Below are 21,418 nucleotides of genomic sequence, written 5' to 3'. Positions count from 1 at the left end.
TAAATACTTATTAGCAAGGCATTTCCTAAAGGCAAAACCTTATACAATTTAAAGAAGAGTGAAGAAAATATGCTGAAGGGGTTTAGACTTTAGGGCACTTACAATCTCAAGGGTTAATTGGAAATTGTAAGTAAATTGAAAGGATCTGTACATAAATGTAATCAAAGAACCCATGCCAGAGGCATAAGAATGCTAAGAACCAACCACTGGTTTAGGGTACAAGCAGGGGTGTTGATATATTGTTAACAGAGATGAGCTCACATAATAGATAGGATATTAACAGAGGTCGGTATGGATGTTGAATGTTCTAAATGACCCAAGCAGCAGGAAGCAAGCTCTGAGAGGCAGAAAATATTGGGTATATTTAAGAAATCGCAAGAGGCAAAGATTACATGGAATTGAAATGCATTATGGTTGTAGTACCTTGGGAAAAAGGAAGGTAATGAAAAAGAGTTCGACATGGACAGAATAGTGAAGGACCTTATGTGACAGCCTGAAGAGTCTGGACTTTGCTCAGTGAGCAACAAGCAGACTTGACCTAAGTGGCAATGATTAAAATGGAATACAGATTTAATTGACAGAAGGGAAACCATCAAGGAATCCCATAACTGATGTTTTGAGTATGGACCTCAGGCCATTATTATCCTCAAGTATCAAAAATGTTTATGTTACCAACTATAGCTATTAAAGCACAGTGTGGATGCATAAATGTGAAGAAGGAGGAGGAGGAGGAGGAGAAGGAAAGGAGGAAGAAGAGGAGGAAGAAGAAAGGGAAGAAGAAGGAGGAGGAGGAGGAGGAAGAATAATGGGAGGAGGAGGCAGAGGAGGAGGAAAAGGAGGAGGAGGAAAAGAAGAGGAAAAAGGAGAATTTCAACAAAATAATAATAAAGGTAGGAATGAAACTATTCATTTCAGGGTTACTGTGTGCCAGATGCTCACCATATATCATCCCTCTTTGATGAGGGAACAGATTTTCACAATCATTAACTAACTTGCCAAAGCTGTGCAGTTAGTGACAGACCTTGAGTCTGAGTATGCCTGAGCCCAAGAGTGTGGAACACATGATCATTATCCCTGAGTGTTAAAGCAGTATTTTATTTATTCAACCTGGAAGAGAAATACGTATTTAGACCAAAGAGATAATACAGTTCTATTTCTTTTTTTCCTGAAAGAGTTTAAGGTATAGTTGAGATGATGTTCCAGAGGTTGCAGTTTCCTTAGGAAATGCCTTCTGTAAAATGGACACTCGAGGTCATGTGGATAAATGAAGGAATGAGCCTGGTTCCACCTTCATTCTAATTGTTTTCAGCACCTCACGTTTCATGAATTTAAATAACGTAAAAAATAAATGGCGGTGTACATGGTTCTTATTATATGTACACAGGATCAGTTAATGTGACATGACAATTAATTATGTTTAATGTCACTATATAGTTATTTCAGGTGTTTGGAATCCTGCGAACAAAAGCATCATGAAAGGAAGTCTTATTCTAGGGAACATACACTTTAACTCTTGCTTTACAGATGTATAAACAGAGATTAAAAGAGGCTAATAGAGACTATGTTACTTGCTGATGATCCTATAGTTTGTTAATGTGAAAACCACATCCGGTGCCTCATATAAGAAATTCACCAATTCACTGGTTCTTTCTCTGTGTGTTTGAGGGCAGGGAGGGGAAGAGGCTGTGGTTGCTGGGAAGGGACTGGAAAAGTGAACTGTAACAGAAGATAAATTGATGAATTTTCCCAGAAAAGGAAAGAAGCCAATGAAAGAGGTTTAAAGAAGAGGTTTTTTGTTGTTGTTTTCCTTTTTTTTTCTTTTCCTTTTTTTTTTTTAAGAGTCTATTTGACAAAGAACTTACATGGATTTTTTCAGATTAGGAGAAAAAGAAGAACGAGGAGGAGGAAAAGGAAAAGCAGGATGAGAGAGAAGAAGGAGAAAGAGGAGGATCTGGAAAAAAAGAAAAATGGCACCTTATTGCAATAAAATTTAATAATTTGAATATTGATTTTTGAAGAAGGACTGCCAATCCAGCTGGCACAGAAGCAAAATTTAGCTGACAGCACCAAGGAGGAGATGAGAGGGAAATGGAGAATCTGGCCACCAGCCTGTCCCAAACTTCATTCCATTCTCATGAAATGTTCTCCCTTATTTCTTTCCTGAAATGCCAGGCACCCAACTCCCTGTCTTCTCCCTTAGTGATTCATTTTCTTCATCTGTATTAAGCTAAAAATAGGTAAAATATCATTTACAAGTTAATAAAATTAATTTTATAAGCATTTATAGATTAAGAAGCAGCACACTTAAGAAAGAGATTACCTGCTTAACCTACTGGTTTATCCTTTCAATTTTTTAAGTTATTGAAGGTAAAACTCAACACTCAAAACTAAGGCCAAACAACTATTACTACTGCACATATTGTAAATGGAGGGGGAACAATATCTATCAGGGATTTTCTTGTTTTTTTTTTTTAAGATTTTTAAAATTTATTTAATAGAGAAAGACAGCACAAGCAGGGGTAGTGGGAAAGGGAGAAGCGGACTCCCCACTGAGCAAGAAGCCTGACACAGGGCTTGATCCAAGGACCCTGGGATCATGACTTGAGCTGAAGGCAAATGCTTAAGCAACTGAGCCACCCAGGAATCCCTAGTGGGGATTTTCTTAATGATATGTCCTGTCTTTACTTCAGAGACAAATGTCACTTATCAAAAAAGCTTTCTCAAACCAAACTATCAAGAACAGGAGTTAGCAAACTATGCACCAGGGGCCAAATCTGATCTGCCACACTTTTTTTTGTAAAGTTTTATTGGAACACAGATGAACCCATTTATTATATGTCTATGGCTGCTTTCATGCTACTCTGCATTGGAGATCCATAGGGGAAAATGGTTATGTATATTATTAAGGTTTTGATATTATTGTGAAGTTATTCTCCAGATATATCATACCACTTTACATCAACTGGTTTGCTACAGCAGCTCTTTTTCCAGTACCAACTCAGAGGCAGAAAACAAGGCACTTGAGCTCACACAAAGGAACAGATTGTTAAGTGAGATTTAAACTATCAGAGACCTTGCCTTACCAAAGTTTACCTAAATATTAAAAAAAAAAAAAATACAGGTTGTCAAGGGCAAAGACAAAGTAGAGAGAAGACCTGGACATTCCAGAATGTTCCTATACTCTTCTACCCTCAATATGTGATCTCCATTATAGAAGAATAACACGTGAGGTTTGCAAGAGATATTTTGTAAGGTACCACATCTATACATCAGACTTGTAGGAAGTCAGACCACTGTCTCTAGTAATAATCCTTACATAGTGGAGAACATTTAAGTTATGAAATATCACTGTCTTATGCCCAGGAAGTTGTATAGCTTTTTTGGCATTCTCTAGTGAATCATGCATTATGATTTCATAGATTTACTGTAAGTAATGATTAAACAGGGATATTTTGCTAAAGGCATTCTACAAATAAGGACTACTCATAGCAAAGGAAATTCTATCTGATAAGGAGATTACATTGAGTTACCTGACATTTTTCTCCCTAGGCTTGGGAGGGGATCTCTTTCCCCAAGAAGAATTAATGGATCATGAATCTCAGGCAAGCAGCTTTAGATCCTTTTCCTCAGTACTTAAAAGGAATATCTGGTGAATGAGTGACTAAAAGGTAGATAAGTAGAGTCCTTATAAACCCCCTCCAAATTTGTCCCAATTCTGAAAACCAAAGGATCTATTAATTAGAAAAATAAACAGATGTTTCTTTAATGCATTTTGGTATAGTTTTATGTGGCTAGAGCATTTCTGCTACAAAATACACACATACAGAAAACTACTGTTGGAAGAGTAATGACAAAAAGAGAAGCAGGGAGGAAGGAAGCTTCTCTTATTAAAGAGAAATAGAAAATAAAAAGTATGGAGTCAGAAATGTACAGTGTACACTGGATCCTGAGCAACTAGTTTCTCCAAGACAGGTTTCAGAGAAAGGAAGAGATGTGCTAGCAATGCCTGTGAGAACAGTGGTTTTTATGTCTTTCAATTTTGTGACATATCAAATAACAATAAATCTTGATAAATATTTCATGTTCAAAAGTATTAAAAAGATTTTTAAATGGCTCTGTAAATATTCTGTAAAACATATTAAAGAAAAAAATCAATCTGAAAACTTAGAGCCATTGAGAAATATATCTTGGTGATGCTGATTTTTTCTTTTTTAATTAATGGAAGGATACTAAAAAATATAAGAGTAAAATTAAAAGTCCAGATGGGGCAGTCAGGAACACAAATGCTAAGACAGAATTACTGATGTGCAAAACAACTCAAGATCATTTCCAGAATTCAGAGTGAAAAAAAAATGATGCAATGAAATGAAAGATACTAAAAACAGAGAACAGAACTCCAACACATAATTAACTAGTGCTCATAAAAAAAAGATAACACAACAGATTACAAAAAGCAATTTTCAAAGTTATAGAAGACAAATTAACAGAGAACTATGTATACATATTGAAAAAGCTACTGCATTCTAAAAGCACTTGCTGGCAACATTTTAAAATTAAAATGACAGAAAAAAAATGATTATGAATCCAGGCAGAGAGAAAGTGCTCTATAAAATATCAAATATCAGAGTAATCTAAATTACAAATTACCAGGAAATCTATGTAGAAATTTTTAAGATTAACAGAAGAACCAAACAAAAAATTGTTACTTAACAAAATATGGGATACAAATTGTTTAAAAGGGTGAAACATAGGAAAATCTATTAATTAATTTAGAATTCTATAACAAAACTGTCAAGACAGTATAAGAAAATTTTAGACAGGTCATACTGACAGACTAAATATACAGATGATGACCCTGTATAAACATAAACTCTGATCTATAACTTGCACTTAGCAGCCCAAGAAATCAACTCATTATCTGTAGTAACCAGCCTAGGAAGCATGCCCACTATTAATATATCAGACTTGTAAGAAGTCAGACCACTATCTCTAGTCACAATCCAGGAAGCCAAACAATAATGCCTGAAACCATTGGCCCAAAATGGCCAGGACATGATTAAATAAGTAACAGCTTCACTAACATTTGTCCCCACTTCCAATCCAACTTAGGGCCAGAGAAAGCCAATTGTGCACTTAACCAATCACATAGGGTGCCCTTCTTCCAGTAAGCCTGCCCACACTTCCCTGTACCAACAGTTTCCATGTAGGGCATACCTGAATCCTTCTCTTTTTTTTTCTGCTATAAACCTTTCTGGGGGCACGTGGGTGGCTCAGTTCGTTAAGGCTCTGACTCTTGATTTCAGCTCCAGTCATGATCTCAAGGTCATGAGATCAAGCCCCACATTGGGCTCCAAGCTGGTTGTGGAGCTTGCTTAAGATTCTCTCTTTCCCTCTCCCTTTGCCCCTCTCCCTCACTCACACTCTCTCTCAAAAAAATAAAAAAAATAAATTTAAAAAATGTTTCCTACTGTTCTGCTTGCCTTTAAATGTCTGCAAATATGAGTAGTGATGGCTGACCCCTTGCTATAACAAGCTCTGAATAAACAGCCTTCACTTGTTCTCATTTGGTTGGTCTTCATTTATTTCTATAATACTTTTGAATATAGATTTATAATTACACAGTCTGTTTTAAAAACCTGAATGTGTTAGGGCATAATCACAACATATTATGACCAACAAGGAATTACTGATAGTGTCAAGATCATTTAATATCAAGCCAACTGAAAGAGCAGGTTTGGAATATGCATATAAAGAATTTCTACAAATTAAAAAAAAAGAGTGCTCAATAGAACAATGAGCAATGCTTATGAAAGGCAAATCATAAATAAGGAAATCCAGGAGGTCAATAAACATGTAAAGATGTTTAAGGTAGCTAGCAATAAGAGAGGTAAAAATTTAAAATACAGTACAAGGAGATCATTTTATTAATATGAACCACATTATTAGTATAAGCCAAGAATTAAAAAGTCTGAAAATTATGTATTGCTGGTGAGACTATGGAACAGTGCAAACTTTCATGCATTACTTGTGGGCATATATAATAGTAAAATTACCTTAAGGAGCAATTTAGTAATATCCAGTAAATTTTAAAATGTTTTAACATTATAACCCTATACTGTTCAATGTGGCTACTGAGTGCTTGAAATGTGACTAGTCTGAGTTCTGATGTGCTGTTAAGTGTTAAATTCAACAGATTTTAAAGACAGATATATATGTGTATGCACACACATTTATATATCTCACACTAATATTTGTCATATTAATTTAAGGTTTATCGAAATTGACACTATTAACATTTTAGACTGGGTAATTCTTTGTCAAAGGTTATCCTTTGCATTGTATGATTTTTAGCTGCATCCCTGGCCTCTACCTAGTCATGACCTAGAACCCCTAAAACATCCACCCAGACAGTCAAAAATGTCTGCAGAGGCGCCCGGGTGGCTCAGTTAGTTAAGCATCTGACTCTTGACTTCAGTTCAGGTCATGATCTCAGGGTTGTGGGAAAGAGTCCAGGCTGGGGCTCTGTACTCAGAATGGAGCCTGCTGGAGATTCTCTCTCCCTCTCCCTCTACCCTTCCCCCTGCACTCAATAAATAAATTAATTAATTAGTTAATTATTTAAATCTTAAAAAAAAATGTCTACAGACATTGCCAAATATCCCCTTGGAGGCAAATCAACCTTGGTTGAGAACAAGTCTTAATTACATGTTGAAATGGTAAGCTTTTAGATACATGGTGTTAAAGAAAATATACTATCAAAATGAATTTTACCTATTTCTTTTTACTTCCTAATGTGGTTACAAGAAAATTTAAAATTATATATGACTCACATTATGTCTTTATTGGACAACAGTGTTACAATTATCAATTCCACTCTAAGTAAGACAGTGTTTTCCAAATGCTTAATGTACATAAAACTTATCTGAGATTTTATATAATTCAGACTATGGTTTAGCGTATTTGAGATAGGGTGAGATTTTGCATTCCTAACAAGATCTGAGGTTACACTGATGCTGTAAATCCACGGATCAAATATTTCACAGCATGACTCTTTCAAATACCTACAAGTGCAAAATAGGACACGAAAAAGAATATGCATGGTACTATAGTTAATAATACTGTATGGCATATTTGAAAGTTGCTAAGAGAATAAATCTTAAGTTTTCATCACAAGAAAGAAAAATTTTGTAACTATGTATAGGGACAGATGTTAACTAGACTTACTGCAGTGGTAGTCTTTCAATATGTACAAACATTGAATCCTTATGTTGTTTATCTTAACTAATACATTATACATCAATTCCACGTCTGTTAAATTTTTTAAACAATGTCAATGCATATATGTGCATTGATGTGCAGTGTGTGTGACAATAAAAATGTAAATTAACTATTCAACTAAAAAATAATAAATTGTAATAAATTCACATTATGCAGTTATACAGTATATATATCTATGTATATATGTATAATATACATATATGTATACACATACACACACACACACACAAAGCCCTGGAAATGAAATGACCTATCTATAAAGTATTTTATAACAAGGATAAATCTTAAAAACAGTCCAGATCAAAAATTACACATTTCAAAAAAAACATATACGAAGCTTTAAAACATCCAGAAAAATAGATTTTTATGGTTCTTTAAATATTTAAGAAATTTTTAAAAAGTAGACAAGTGACTTACAGCAAATTTATGACAGTGATTGCTCCTCGGAAGTACAAGATAGGATTGAGATCCTGGATGGTTATATGCAATGGGACTAGCATTTATATCAAAATGTTTTACTTCTTTAACATATGAAATAAATGTAACCAAAGAAGATGATTTGATAAAGCTGGAGAGTGGTTAAAAACTTTCACCAACATATTATCTGCCTTTCTCTATAGGTTTGAAATATTTCATAATTAAAATAAACAAATGCACAAATAAATAAAAGAATGGTGTAAGAAGTCTGGCAATGACCTTCCTGGAAACCTATAAACTACCAAGACTGAAACAGGAAGAAATTGATTTTTTAAACAGACCGATTAATTATGAAGAATTTGAAGCAGTGATCAAAAACCTCCCCAAAAACAAGAGTTCAGGGCCTGATGGGTTCCCCAGGGAATTTTACCAAACATTCAAAGAACTAATACCTATTCTCCTGAAGCTGTTTCAAAAAATAGAAACAGAAGGAAAACTACCAAACTCATTCTATGAGGCCGGTATTACTTTGACCCCCAAACCAGGCAAAGACCCCATCAAAAAGAAGAATTATACACCAATATCCCTAATGAATATGGACGCCAAAATTCTCAACAAGATCCTAGCTAATAGGATCCAACAGTACATTAAAAGGATTATCCATCATGACCAAGTGGGATTCATCCCTGGGATGCAAGGGTGGTTCAATATTCGCAAATCAATCAGTGTGATAGATCATATCAACAAGAAAAGAGTCAAGAACCACATGATCCTCTCAACTGATGCAGAAAAAGCATTTGACAAAATACAGAATCCTTTCCTGATTAAAACCCTTCAGAGTGTAGGGATAGAGGGTACATTCCTCAATCTCATAAAAACCATCTATGAAAAGCCTACAGCAAATATCATTCTCAATGGGGAAAAGCTGAAAGCCTTTCCCTTAAGATCAGGAACACGACAAGGATGCCCACTCTTACCATTATTATTCAACATAGTACTAGAAGTCCTTGCAACAGCAATCAGACGACAAAAAGGGATCAAAGGTATCCAAATCAGCAGAGAAGAAGTTAAACTGTCCTTCTTCGCAGATAACATGATACTCTATATGGAAAACCCAAAAGAATCCACCCCCCAAACTACTAGAAGTTATAGAGCAATTCAGTAATGTGGCGGGATACAAAATCAATGCTTAGAAATCATTTACGTCTCTATACACGAACAATGAGACTGAAGTAAGAGAAATTAGGGAATCCATTCCATTTACAATAGCACCAAAAATCATACATTATCTCGGAATTAACCAGTGACGTAAAGGACCTATATTCTAGAAACTAAAAATCACTCTTGAAAGACGTTGAAGAAGACACAAAAAATGGAAAAATATTCCATGCTCACGGATCGGAAGAATTAACATAGTTAAAATGTCTATGCTATCCAGAGCAATCTACACTTTCAATGCCACCCCAATCAAAATACCAATGACGTTTTTCAAAGAACTGGAACAAACAGCCCTTAAATTTGTGTGGAAACAGAAAAGGCCCCAAATCGCCAAGGAATTGTTGAAAAGGAAAAACAAAGCTGAGAGCATCACTTTGCTGGATTTCAAGCTATACTATAAAGCTGTGATCACAAAGACAGCATGGTACTCACACAAAAACAGACACATACACCAATGGAACAGAACAGAGAACTCAGAAATGGACCCTCGACTCTTTGGGCAACTAATCTTTGACAAAGCAGGAAAAAACATCCAGTGGAAAAAAGACAGTCTCTTCAATAAATGGTGCTGGGAAAATTGGGCAGCTATATGCAAAAGAATGAAACTTGACCACTCTCTCACACCATACAAAAAGATAAAATCCAAATGGATGAAAGAGTACGATGTGAGACAGGAATCCATCAAAATCCTAGAGGAGAACATAGGCTGCAACCTCTTTGACATTGGCCAAGCAACTTTTTTCATGACACATCTCCAAAGGCAAGAGAAACAAAAGAAAAAATGAACTTGTGGGACTTCATGAAGATAAAAAGCTTCTGCACAGCCAAGGAAACAGTCAAAAAACTAAGAGGCAGCCCACGGAATGGGAGAAGATATTTGCAAATGACAGTACAGATAAAAGATTAGTATCCAAGATCTACGAAGAACTTCTCAAACTCAATACATGTGAAACAAATAATCAAATGAAAAAATGGGCAGAAGATATGAACAGACACTTTTCCAATGAAGACATACAAATGGCTAACAGAAACATGAAAAAAAATGTTCAAAATTATTAGCCATCAGGGAAATTCAAATCAAAACCACATTGAGATACCACCTTACGCGTTAGAATGGCAAAAATTGACAAGGCAGGAAACAACAAATGTTGGTGAGAATGTGGAGAAAGGGGATCCCTCTTACACTGTTGGTGGGAATGCAAGTTGGTACAGCCACTTTGGAAAACAGTGTGGAGGTCCCTTTAAAAGTTAAAAATTTAGCTACCCTATGATCCAGCCATTGCACTACTGGGTATTTACCCCATAGATACAGACGTAGTGAAGAGAAGGGCCATATGCACCCAATGTTCATAGCAGCATTGTCCACAATAGCTAAATCGTGGAAGGAGCCGAGATGCCCTTCAACAGATGACTGGATTAAGAAGATGTGGTCCATATATACAATGGAATATTACTCAGCTATCAGAAAGAACGAGTTCTCAACATTTGCTGCAACATGGATGGGACTGGAGGAGATTATGCTAAGTGAAATAAGTAAAGCAGAGAAAGACAATTATCATATGGTTTCACTCATTTATGGAACATAAGGAATAGCAGAGAGATCAGTAGGAGAAGGAAGGGAAGAATGAAGGGGGGCTTAACAGAAGGGGGAATGAACCATGAAAGACTATGGACTCTGGGAAACAAACTGAGGGCTTCAGAGGGGAGGGGGGTGGGGGATTGGGATAGGCCTGTGATGGGTATTAAGGAAGGCACATATTGCGCGGTGCATTGGGTGTTATATGCAAGTAATGAATCATGGAACATTACATCAAATCTAGGGATGAACTGTATGGTGACTAACATAACATAATAAAAATTTATTTTAAAAAAAGAAGCCTGGAAATGAATATTGAAATAGAAAATATGGAATTTTTAAAATATTTTAACAGACTTTAAAACTCAATGGAAATTTATTGCTCCTGAAAAAACTATGTATCTCATAGAAATAAGTATTTCTTGTGAACTTGTAAAGCCACAAATTGATACCAAAAGGTGGACAAGAGTACAACAGCAAAATTGTGTGCTAGATAATTAATCTAAAATAGAGAAGATAAAGCAAGTTTCATTTTTCATTTTTAAAACATTTGTTTTAAGTTGATTATAAAAGGAATTCATATTCATTAAAGATTTAGAAAAGATTAAAAATCTACTTATTTCCTAAACATTCCATTATAACTATTTTCTAGTATTAAACACTTTTCTTCATCATTTTGGTGTTTACTTCCAGTCACTTCATCTTTCTCATACGTATGAAATAGATTTTGCACGAATACAAAGACACACATATACATATATGCATAATTTCAATGTTTTACAAGGAGCATGTGATGTCATATAATGCAAGTATATTTTCACTTAAATCAAAAACGTTATATTATCTCTCTTTTCATTGGTCTCTCATTGAAAATGTCCTGTTTGAAATTTAAATACAGTAGTTTAGCTATCTCCTCTTTGTTCATCTTTGTTCTTCCAACCCATGCTCAGGATCACTATCAACGCCTAACTATTCTCAACAAGATATTTTCCTGAAGAAAGTAGTTCTATTCCTGAAATGAATGTAGATGCAATATTAGAAATAACAATTTTTTTCACTAGGAAAAATATCACATGTATGAATCATAGTGTATTTAAACACTTCTATAAAAGAAAATCTAGATTTTTCCCCCAATCCCTCACTATTGTAAAGAAACACAAAGCTTACTTGTTTATATAACTCTATGTAGTCATGATGATTTCTTTAAGATAATTTTGAAGAAAGATGACCATAGGGCAAACAGTTATGTATGTTATTTCCTCCCCCAAGTTATATATATTATTAAGATTTTGATACTACTGTCAAGTTATCAACCAGATGTGTCATTCCACTTTACATCAATTGCTTGGATCAAAATGAGACAACTCATAGGATCCACCTTCTACTTTCCAACTCTACTATGATCCATTCTCATGTCTAGCCCTTTCAATTTAAGGAGAAAGGCATTAATGAGATGCAAGTAATATCTTTTTCCATTACTTTTCAGATCATCTCTTTTTTCAAATGTAGTGAATTTTGAGACTTATGTTTTTGAAATCTGGTCTCATCTATACAAGATTTGGCAGAAATTTCTTGGCCTTTCCAGCATGACACATGTTATTCCTTATTTAAAATTTTTATTGGTGTCTTAATAGAAGCTGGGAGAGAAACAGGGTTGGATAACCACTGTTTATGAATTTTCCCCATAAGTTTGATGCAGTTTTATTTTCAAATTAGAAAATACTGGTTGAAGAATTCCTTTGAAGAAATCTTGAAAGTAGACACTGTTATAATTAAGAACAAAATAACTGCCAATACATTAGAAAAGTTAAAAGCAACTAAGTCATAGCCCAAAAAAGAAAAAAAAGGAAAGAAGTGAAAAGAAACTACAATGAGGTATAAAGTTTAGAAAATAAGCTAAGAAATGGAAAATTAAACATGTAAATTATATCAATAAATAAGTCATTTGAACTCCTTAGTTTAACTTAATTCCATAAATATTTATTGAATACTTAAAATGTGCCAGGTACCACTACATCCTGAGGAGTTAGTGGTAAACAAGATTGACACAGGACCCCCCACTCCTGAAACTTAGTCTAGTGGAGAGCATATTAAACATGTAATTACAAAGTGATGTGTGTCACAAAAAAAGAAGTTCAGGGTGCATAAAGCATATGTCAAGGGTTTTCTACATGGGTTGGAGAAAGCCATGAATACATTATCACATACATAAGTTTTTCCTCATCATCACTGATCAGATACATTAGCCAACATCACATTTAATACTGAAATACTAGAAAGAATCACTGTTAACATAAGAAATAAGACAAGGATGACTGCTGTCATCAATAACAGTTTTATACATATTCTCACCAAGACAAAAGGTACAGAGAACAATTCAATCTTAAGGGAAAGAAGCAAACTGATGAAATGTTGCTTATTTCAGAGAATTAAAAGAAGATGAAGAGCTTCAATAGCATTATTCAATATCAACACTGTTTTAAGGCATGCACTCTATGCCAAGGACTAGGTTTAAAAAAAAAAAAAACATAGTGAGCAGGAGTTTTCAGTATAGTAAGTGAAAACAGACAAGAAATGATTACTTTATAATGGGTTAAGAGCAGTACAAAGAGTTAACACAGTTTTATGATAATAGGAAAGCCAACTAACCCCTTCATAAATGCATCAGGAAGAGGCTTTCCAGAAGTTTCAAGACAAAACAGAGCCCTGTAGGATAAAAAATGTATAGATGGGAAGATATTTCTGGACAGCAAAATTTTCTATTTAAAAGTGTAGGATGTGAGGCCAGCAAAATAAAAGCAAAAATAAACTATTGGGACTATACCAAAATAAAAAGTTTCTGCACAGCGAATGAAAAAAAAATCAACAAAATTAAAAGGTAACCTACTGAACAGGAGAGAATATTCACAAATGACATTTCTGACAAAGGGTTAGTATCCAAAATATAAAAGAACTGATACAAGTCAATATCCAAAAAACAAATAATCCAATTGAAAATGGGCAGACGACATGAACAGGCATTTCTCCAAAGAAGACATACAACTGCCTGACAGACACATGAAAAGATGCTCAACATTACTCATCATCAGAAAAATGCAAATCAAAACTACAATGAGATATTACCTCACACTTGTCAGAATGGGTAAAATAGAAAACACAAGAAACAACAAGTGCTGGGGAGGATGTGGAGAAAGGGGAACTCTAGTGCACTGTTGGGAATGTGAACTGGTGCAACCACTGTAGAAAACAGTATGGAGTTTCCTCAAAAAATTAAAAATTGAACTATCCTATGATCCAGTAATCACACTACTGGGTATTTACCCAAAAAATACAAAAACAGTGATTCAAAGGAAGATATGCACCCCTATGTTTACTGCAGCAATATCTGCAATAGCAAAAATATGGAAGCAGCCAAAGTGTCCATCAACAGATGAATGGATAAAGAAGATATATACCACATTGTGTGTGTGTGTATATACATATACATATAATAATATTTCATTGTGTGTGTATATACGTATATATACATATATATATATACGTATATACACACACACACACAATGAAATATTATTCAGCCATAAAGACTGAAATCTTGCCATTTGCAACAACATGGATAGAGTTAGGGAATATAATGCTAAGTGAAATAAGTCAGTGAGAGAAAGGCAAATACCATATGATTTCACTCATATGTGGAATTTAAGATACAAAACAAATAAGCAAAGGAAAAGAAAAAGAGAAAGAGATAAACCAAGAAATAGACTCTTAACTATAAAGAACAAACTGATGGTTACCAGAGTCGAGGGAGTGAGGGGATGAAGGAAATAGGGGATGGGAATTAAAGAGTACACTTAACATAATGGGGGAAAAAAGAGATTGAATAAAATGATAAACAAAAAAAGTGTAGGATGTAACAGAGACCTTGGCACATTCTGTGCATTTTAAAGCAATTAGTATGGCTGTAGCATCCAGTAGGAGACTGGAGAAGAACAAGAAATAAGTTTTGAGAGGCTATCATATATAGTTCAATTACACAAAAAATTTAGAATTTCCCAAGAAAACACTGGGCAATGATGAAAGGATTCTAAGCAGTGGAATGGCATTATCAAATTTCTGTTTCAAATGCATTCAAAAGATAGAAGTGCATGTTTAGAAGTAAGGGCAGTAATCCAGGTGACAAACGGTTGTGATCACAACTAGGATAATGGTCATGGGGTTGGAGGAAAAAGCTGGATTCTAGAGATAATAGGCCACAGAACTCATGGACTTAGAGAGGGGCTGGCAATGAGAAAAAGTCAAACATGACTCCAGGATGAACGGTGCTACATCCATTTAAATAGGAACACCAGGGGGCAAGGATTGTAAATGTAATGATCCAAATTGTAAATGTAAAGATAATTCTGGTTTCATCACGTTGAGTTTGAGATGACTGTGCAATATTCAACTTGGAAATGTCCAGTATACAGTCAGAAAGATATTAGTGGAGCAGAATTTTGAGTCATCAGTGCATGCAAGAGATACTAATTCTAGTCCTTGGGGATTGAGATGATCACTTAAGGTGAGTAGATAAGACAATTAACTCCCTTCTCTTCCCACTACCAGTAGACCCAGTGGAACAAAAACATTTTTGAAACATTTTTATTAACCCATTTTGGATGTATAGATAGAAGTGATAAACAGGTACTTCAGAGCCTATAATTTAAATATTGGCACAGAGCCTATAATTTAAATAGTGGCACAGGCAATAGGTAGGGTTATTTGTACTAGTTAGTTCTTCTCTCCTGAGATTTGTTAACTAAGGTTGAATAAATCATTGGATTTCAGAGTGTGGGATCTTAGCATAGAAGAACTTTCCCTAGAAACACATAACTAGAAAGAGATTCACATAACTAGAGAAAAGATTCCTCTTTATATACATTCTTACCTGTTGAACATGATCTGAATTTTCTTTAGAGACAGGGAAACAGATTAGCATAAATTGGCTTAAGGATACTGTCATTACTATGTTTTATGAGGAAGGAGAATAACAATGAGCTAGATACTGTTCAGGACAAGACAGATGAGGTATTTCTGGTTTATGGCCAATTATGATTAATTCATGTAACAATGATTCTACAATGGCTACTATAAGCCGGGCATTTGGTTAAAAACCTGGGATTCAGTTTTGCCTTCTAGGAGATCATAGTCTATTATTTAACTAGAAAATAGACTTAAGAGTTTTAGTTCCCCTTAGCTAGGTGCTTCATCGGCTAAAATATACAGTCACAGTTATTGCTGAGAATTTTAATAAGCATAATAGGAAATCAATCTCTAGTTTCAAAGAACTAAGAGGTCAATTGCTTTCAAAGAAACAAAAAGTTAATTTAATCAATATTTCTCTCATTTTGAAACTGTCTGGAAAAATTTGAACAGTATTTTTGGCCCCTTTGTCCCTTTTACTGTGGTGCTATTCCTCATAGGCCTTGTTTTGGGAGGTCGTGATTGACTTTGTTGTGGTTTTCCAGGAAGTGGCTGGTGATTTTTATTACATATAAACTCAAGCCAGGAGACCCCTGGAGGCAACCGGTGGTAACTAAGTACCTTAGTGAATACACAACCCGAGAGAGTAGATGTGGTAGACTCTTTGGAAGGAGGGGTTAAGGAAGGTGGAGTTGAAGAGGAGGAAGAAGATGATGAAGAGGAGGAGGAGGAGGATGTGGAGGAGGAGGAGGATTGAGGCGGGGACTGTGGCTGAAAATTACTACTTTTCTTAACATAAAGCAGCCAGTCAATAGCCTGGGGTTGTTGGCTTACAACTTTGTTTTCAGGGGCTACTGTCAGCCATTTGTTCATATTTAGCTCCTGTGTGATATCAGGTTCAGATGGAGAGAAAATTTGGATCTTCTCCATTCCTTCAAGGTTGTCTTCAGGGGCTTCATCAGGTTGATTTTCTTTCACAGGGGATGGGAGACAAGATGAGACAGAAGTCTCTGGTAGGGAAAGGAGAAAAACTAATTTCACGTCCATTTCTCCCTCAGAACCAAGTTCAGGTGTTGGTATGACAAACAGTGTTGCACTGCGAGGATCTTTCCTTCCTGTAAGATGGTTACACTGAGATTTTACGCAGGAAGCACAAGCTAAGCAAACCATGTAATTTGATGAAAGGCGGGGACCAGGATGAGGATTAGGCCTTCCCCTCATCCTTCGAAAGAGAATCTGCCTACAGAGATCCCTCTGGATTCTGGTCTTGGAGACAGAATTGACAATTTTATTTACAACATCATCAGGGACAGTTCCACCTCTAACAATGCAGGGGTAAATATAATTTAAGCTCCATGGAATTTCTTTATTTGATTCTGTTTTGGCAGAAAGATCAAAGCTGCTTTTACTTTGGAATCTGGAGCCCAATGTTGAAGCAGCTATATTTCTGATGAAGTGTTTGGAGCTTGATAATGACTGACCTGAGACATTTGGTTTAGAATGGGGTGAAGATAAATCTGTGGCTTTCTGTTTGTCATTTGGTGAAGAGGTGTTCTGAAACTTGGAGTGACAAACTGGTGAGCTCAGGGTCCTGAAGTCACGGTTTAGTGTAAGCACCGTCTGAGATTTGGATGAGAACAATGGCAAACTCTGAGTCTGATGGACAGAATGTGCTAAAGGTGATTTCCTCAGTTTTGAGGGGGACAATGGTAAGCTCAGAACACAGGAACTAGAATTCAATGCAGGTGCTGTCTGAGGTCTAGAGTCAGGTAATGGTGAGCTCAGAGCCATTTGATTGGATTCCAATGAACATGATGACAGAAGCATGTCATTTATTTGAGGTGTAGAACTGAGTGACGGTGAGCTCAAAGATCTTTGACTGTGCTCTAATAAAGATGTCCAAAGGCTATCCAATGAAGATGCTTTCTGAGGCTTGGATTGTGGTAATGTTGAGCTGAGCGCTCTTTGATTAGGTCCCAAAGAAGATGATGTCCGGAGGATGTCCACGGAAGGTGTTTCTTGATGTTTGGGGGGGAGTAATGAACTTGATACTCTTTGATTAGACTTCTGTGAAGGTGACGTCCAGCAAAAGTCTGGTGAAGATGTAGTCTGAGGTTTGGGAAGGGGTAATTGTGAGCTCGAATTTGTTTGGCTTGACCCCAACGATGAAGATGTCTTATTAAGTTCAAGTGAAGATGTTGTCTGAGGTTTATGGTGTATCACAGGTGAGCTCAGGGCTCTCCGATTAGGCCACAGTGAAGTTCTCTGGTGGAGGTCTAGTGAAGGTGTGGCCTGACGTTTGGATTGGGATACTGGTGCTTTCAGAGCCCTGTTATAGAAGCCCTGTGAAATTGTGTCCTGAGACTTGGCAGAGGACAACACTGAGCAGCTCTGCACCATCTGCTTAGAGCTAACTGGAGGTGCTGCAAGGCGATTACTATGGGACTGCACTCCAGCCACAGGCTGGTTATTAGGTTGATTTAATTTTTCCCCTGAGTGTTGATGTGTTAATGAATTGGTTGTGGCCATTTGGTAAGAGTGTTCTAATGGCACAAAGTGTTGATCATAATATGCCAACGGTACCATCTTGTGCTAGTGGTAGAGGTCTTTTTGAAAGCAGCTGGCTTGTGGGATATTTGCGAGTCTTTTAGATGGATTCATTGGACAATGAATATTTTAAAATAAATAGTCCTTGGTAGTTTCTAACTTCTATCTTGTTTCCTTACTGTTAATTCCCAAATATTATAGAGTGTCTCAAAATTCAGATATAGATGAAGTTGAAAAAATTATCACCATTTGAGATTCTCTGCTATCTTCTCTTTCATTACCTAGAGGCTTTTTTTTTTTTCCTCTTGAGGAAATAATGCCTGTTAATAAAATAGTGAAGAGAGTTCAGAAGAGATCCTGATAGGGATATTAATTTTCTCAAACAATTTGTTGTAGTGACTAGAGCATGGGCTTTATGTTAAACCCTAGCCATTTACTCTGTGTGTAACTTTTGAAATAAACTTTCTAAACCCCATTTATCTATCTGTAAAATAGATAAATATTTAATTTATTGAGCTAAAAACTAACTAAGATACAAAGTGTGTAACATTGTCTAGGATATAATAAAAGTTAATAGCCATTTCTGGTACTTTTTTGATAACAGCTTTAGTAAAACAAACAAAAAAACAAACAAAATAATCTATGATAAGTTTGTTGCATGAAATAAGAGAATCTTAGAGAAAAGTGAAAAGGAAGTTCTGAAATGTTGGTTTTCAGTTTAGATTCAATTACCTATTATTCTAGTTGAAAGTCTATTGCATACTTTAATCCTGTTCTTATTTGTCACAATTGTAGCTTTTGAAACTGTGACTACTACCTTTTAAAACTAATGTCTTTGTTCATGTGCCTTATTTCTTCTATTCTGGTTCTCTCTATTCATTCTCTCATTTCTCTCTAGGACTTCACTAAATTATTTTCTTTTCCTCCCACCTCAGTGTAGTCCTCAGTGTTATATCACCAGTTCTCATCTCTTTTTATTTTATTCCTATGTAATCACAATAGTTATGTTTAGGATTTAAAAATGAGCTATAGAAAGAAGGCTCACAAAAAAACACAAACATATAGCTGGCCAAAAGTGAAGAAAGCTCAGAAAAGATAGATGCGCTGCCTTTTAAAAGACAACACATATGATATAACATGACATTATCTTAGCGCATTTTCATGGCTTGGGGTTTGTTCTTCTGGTTTTAAGGTTAAGACACATGACATGACAAAAAACTGAGAGTGATTGCAACAGACCGTGGGATCAGCCAATTAACTCATTGGTCCTAAGGCCCTTGAAGATGGGAACTATCAAAATTGGGTTTCATGATTTTTCCTATCTTCCATGACTTACCAACCCAATTTCTGATGGACAAATTTATTTTTCATTTATGTCAACTCATCCAATTTGTTAACTATCAATTCTATTGCTACTAGAAGAAGGTCTTCCCTTACATCAAGGTGTCTTTCATATATTTACTCTATTTAAAAACATATCTTATTGATATCTTAATTCACTTGTTTTCAAGTCTTGAGTCATTCTTTGTGGAATTCTCCAAGTACCAACAAAATTATTTACACACCAATGAGTTCCTAAGCTTTTGTCTCTAGTGCCGGTTTTCTCTTTAGCTTCAAAATTATATTCTAACCAATCATCAGATTTCTCTATCCCAAAGTCCCAAAGACAATTCAAATATAAAACACATGAAACTCAATAAAGTTATTTCTCCTTCTAGAGAAATCTTTTTCTATATCTTCTATCTCAGTGCCAAAGCCTAGTTATCTAATTCAGAATCTTTGAAATCATCCTGGACAGCTTCAACCTCTAAAACCATTTAGATACCAATACTGGCTGATTTTACCTCTTCCACATCTTAATTTACCTTTTCCTATCCAACGCCACTATTCCAGTTTATACTGTAGGCATATCTCGTGTAAACAAATATATTATTAAGTTAACTTCTATATCTTTCCCTCATGACCTCACTCCCTCTCTTCCATCTTCTTCTCTTCCAGACATTCAAGAACAAATTCTTGCTGGTGAGGCACAGCTGCTGCTCACCCAGGGATTTCCTTCATTTTGCTTATGTATGCATGAGTAATAAGCACTGAAGTTATCTGTGGTTGCTGGATTTTGTGTGATGTGATTCAACACCCAATTTTTTAAAGAGGGAGAAAATAGTACACTCCATTGTGTACTGTGTGGTACCCTAACAAGCTTATGGATGGTAATAGAGAATAACTTCATAACCTTGAGGTATGCGAAGATTTCTTAAGCAGAACATAAAAAGAAATAACCATTAAAAATTGATAAATTAAAACCAAGAACTCCCAATCATCAAAATACACCATATTTAGAAGGATTAAAGGCAAATCAAAGAATATTTACCAAATATTTGAAATTGAAAGTTGAAAATATTACCAAACATATTTACAATACTTAATATCTGAAAAGATATGGATATTATCATGGAAATATTACATACATAACTTCTGCATGTTGCTTAGAAAAAAATGCAATTAGAATGATGCAAAATACACGGACAAACACTTCACAAATGAGGATATCCAAATGCATATATGAAAAAAAGCTCATTAGAGACCCATGAAATGCACATTTAAAGCAGAGAGATATTATAATACAATATCAGAATATGACTGAAGCAAAATAAAATAAAATGAAATAAAAACAGACAAAACCAAGAACTGGTGACTATGTAAATTAATTAGTATATTACACACACATGCACACACACATATATATTATATTTCACTCCCAGGTATAATCCAACAGGCATGTAATGAATGAATATTTGCACCAAATACATGCACTAGGATGTTCAGTGGAACATTAATCATAATAGCTCCAAACTCAAATTAATTATCAATTAGTAGCAGAACACATAAATAAGTTATGATATATTCATTCAATGAAATACCAAAAAAAATGAAACTAACAGAAAGTCTAGCACCATGCAACTACATGGATGAATCTCACATACAAAATGTTGAAAGAAATTAATAATATGCACCGAAAATACTTCATAATTCTACATATGAAAGTATAAAATAAGATCATAGTAACTATGGCCTTAAAAGTCAAGCTAACACATTTGGGGAGGTAGAGATTAGGAGAAAACAAAAACTTCTAGGGTGGTGGTAATATTCTGTTTCTTGACCTGGAAGATGATTGTACGGGTGAACTCATTTTGTGATAATTGAGCTCTAACACTTACACTATGTGTATTTTTGTATGTTTCTTAACTTCAATAAAAAGTTTAAAAATACATAACTTGATGTTAATTTGAAAAGACACATCTGAAACAAAATTGCACTGAAAGGTGAAACATTAAAGGATGAACCAAGATCTGGCACACAGATGTAATGAAAACTTGGAAAAAAAAAAAGAAGAAGAATGTAATGTGGAAATCCTGCTATTAT

General features: G+C 35.2%; 1 protein-coding gene across 1 annotated transcript; it reads right to left on the bottom strand.

Moving 5' to 3' along the window:
• Positions 1-15,868: 15,868 nt before the first annotated feature.
• LOC103675617 (casein kinase 2 subunit alpha' interacting protein) lies at positions 15,869-18,034 on the bottom strand. Its single transcript, XM_040621713.1, has one exon. The coding sequence runs from the start codon at positions 18,032-18,034 to the stop codon at positions 15,869-15,871; it is 2,166 nt and encodes a 721-aa protein (XP_040477647.1).
• Positions 18,035-21,418: the final 3,384 nt, after the last annotated feature.

Source organism: Ursus maritimus, unplaced genomic scaffold, assembly GCF_017311325.1.
Source record: "Ursus maritimus isolate PB19 unplaced genomic scaffold, ASM1731132v1 scaffold_4, whole genome shotgun sequence".
Classification (NCBI taxonomy): Eukaryota; Metazoa; Chordata; class Mammalia; order Carnivora; family Ursidae; genus Ursus; species Ursus maritimus.
The sequence above is the reverse complement of the archived record's forward strand: the minus strand, read 5'-3'. Positions and strand labels throughout refer to the sequence as shown.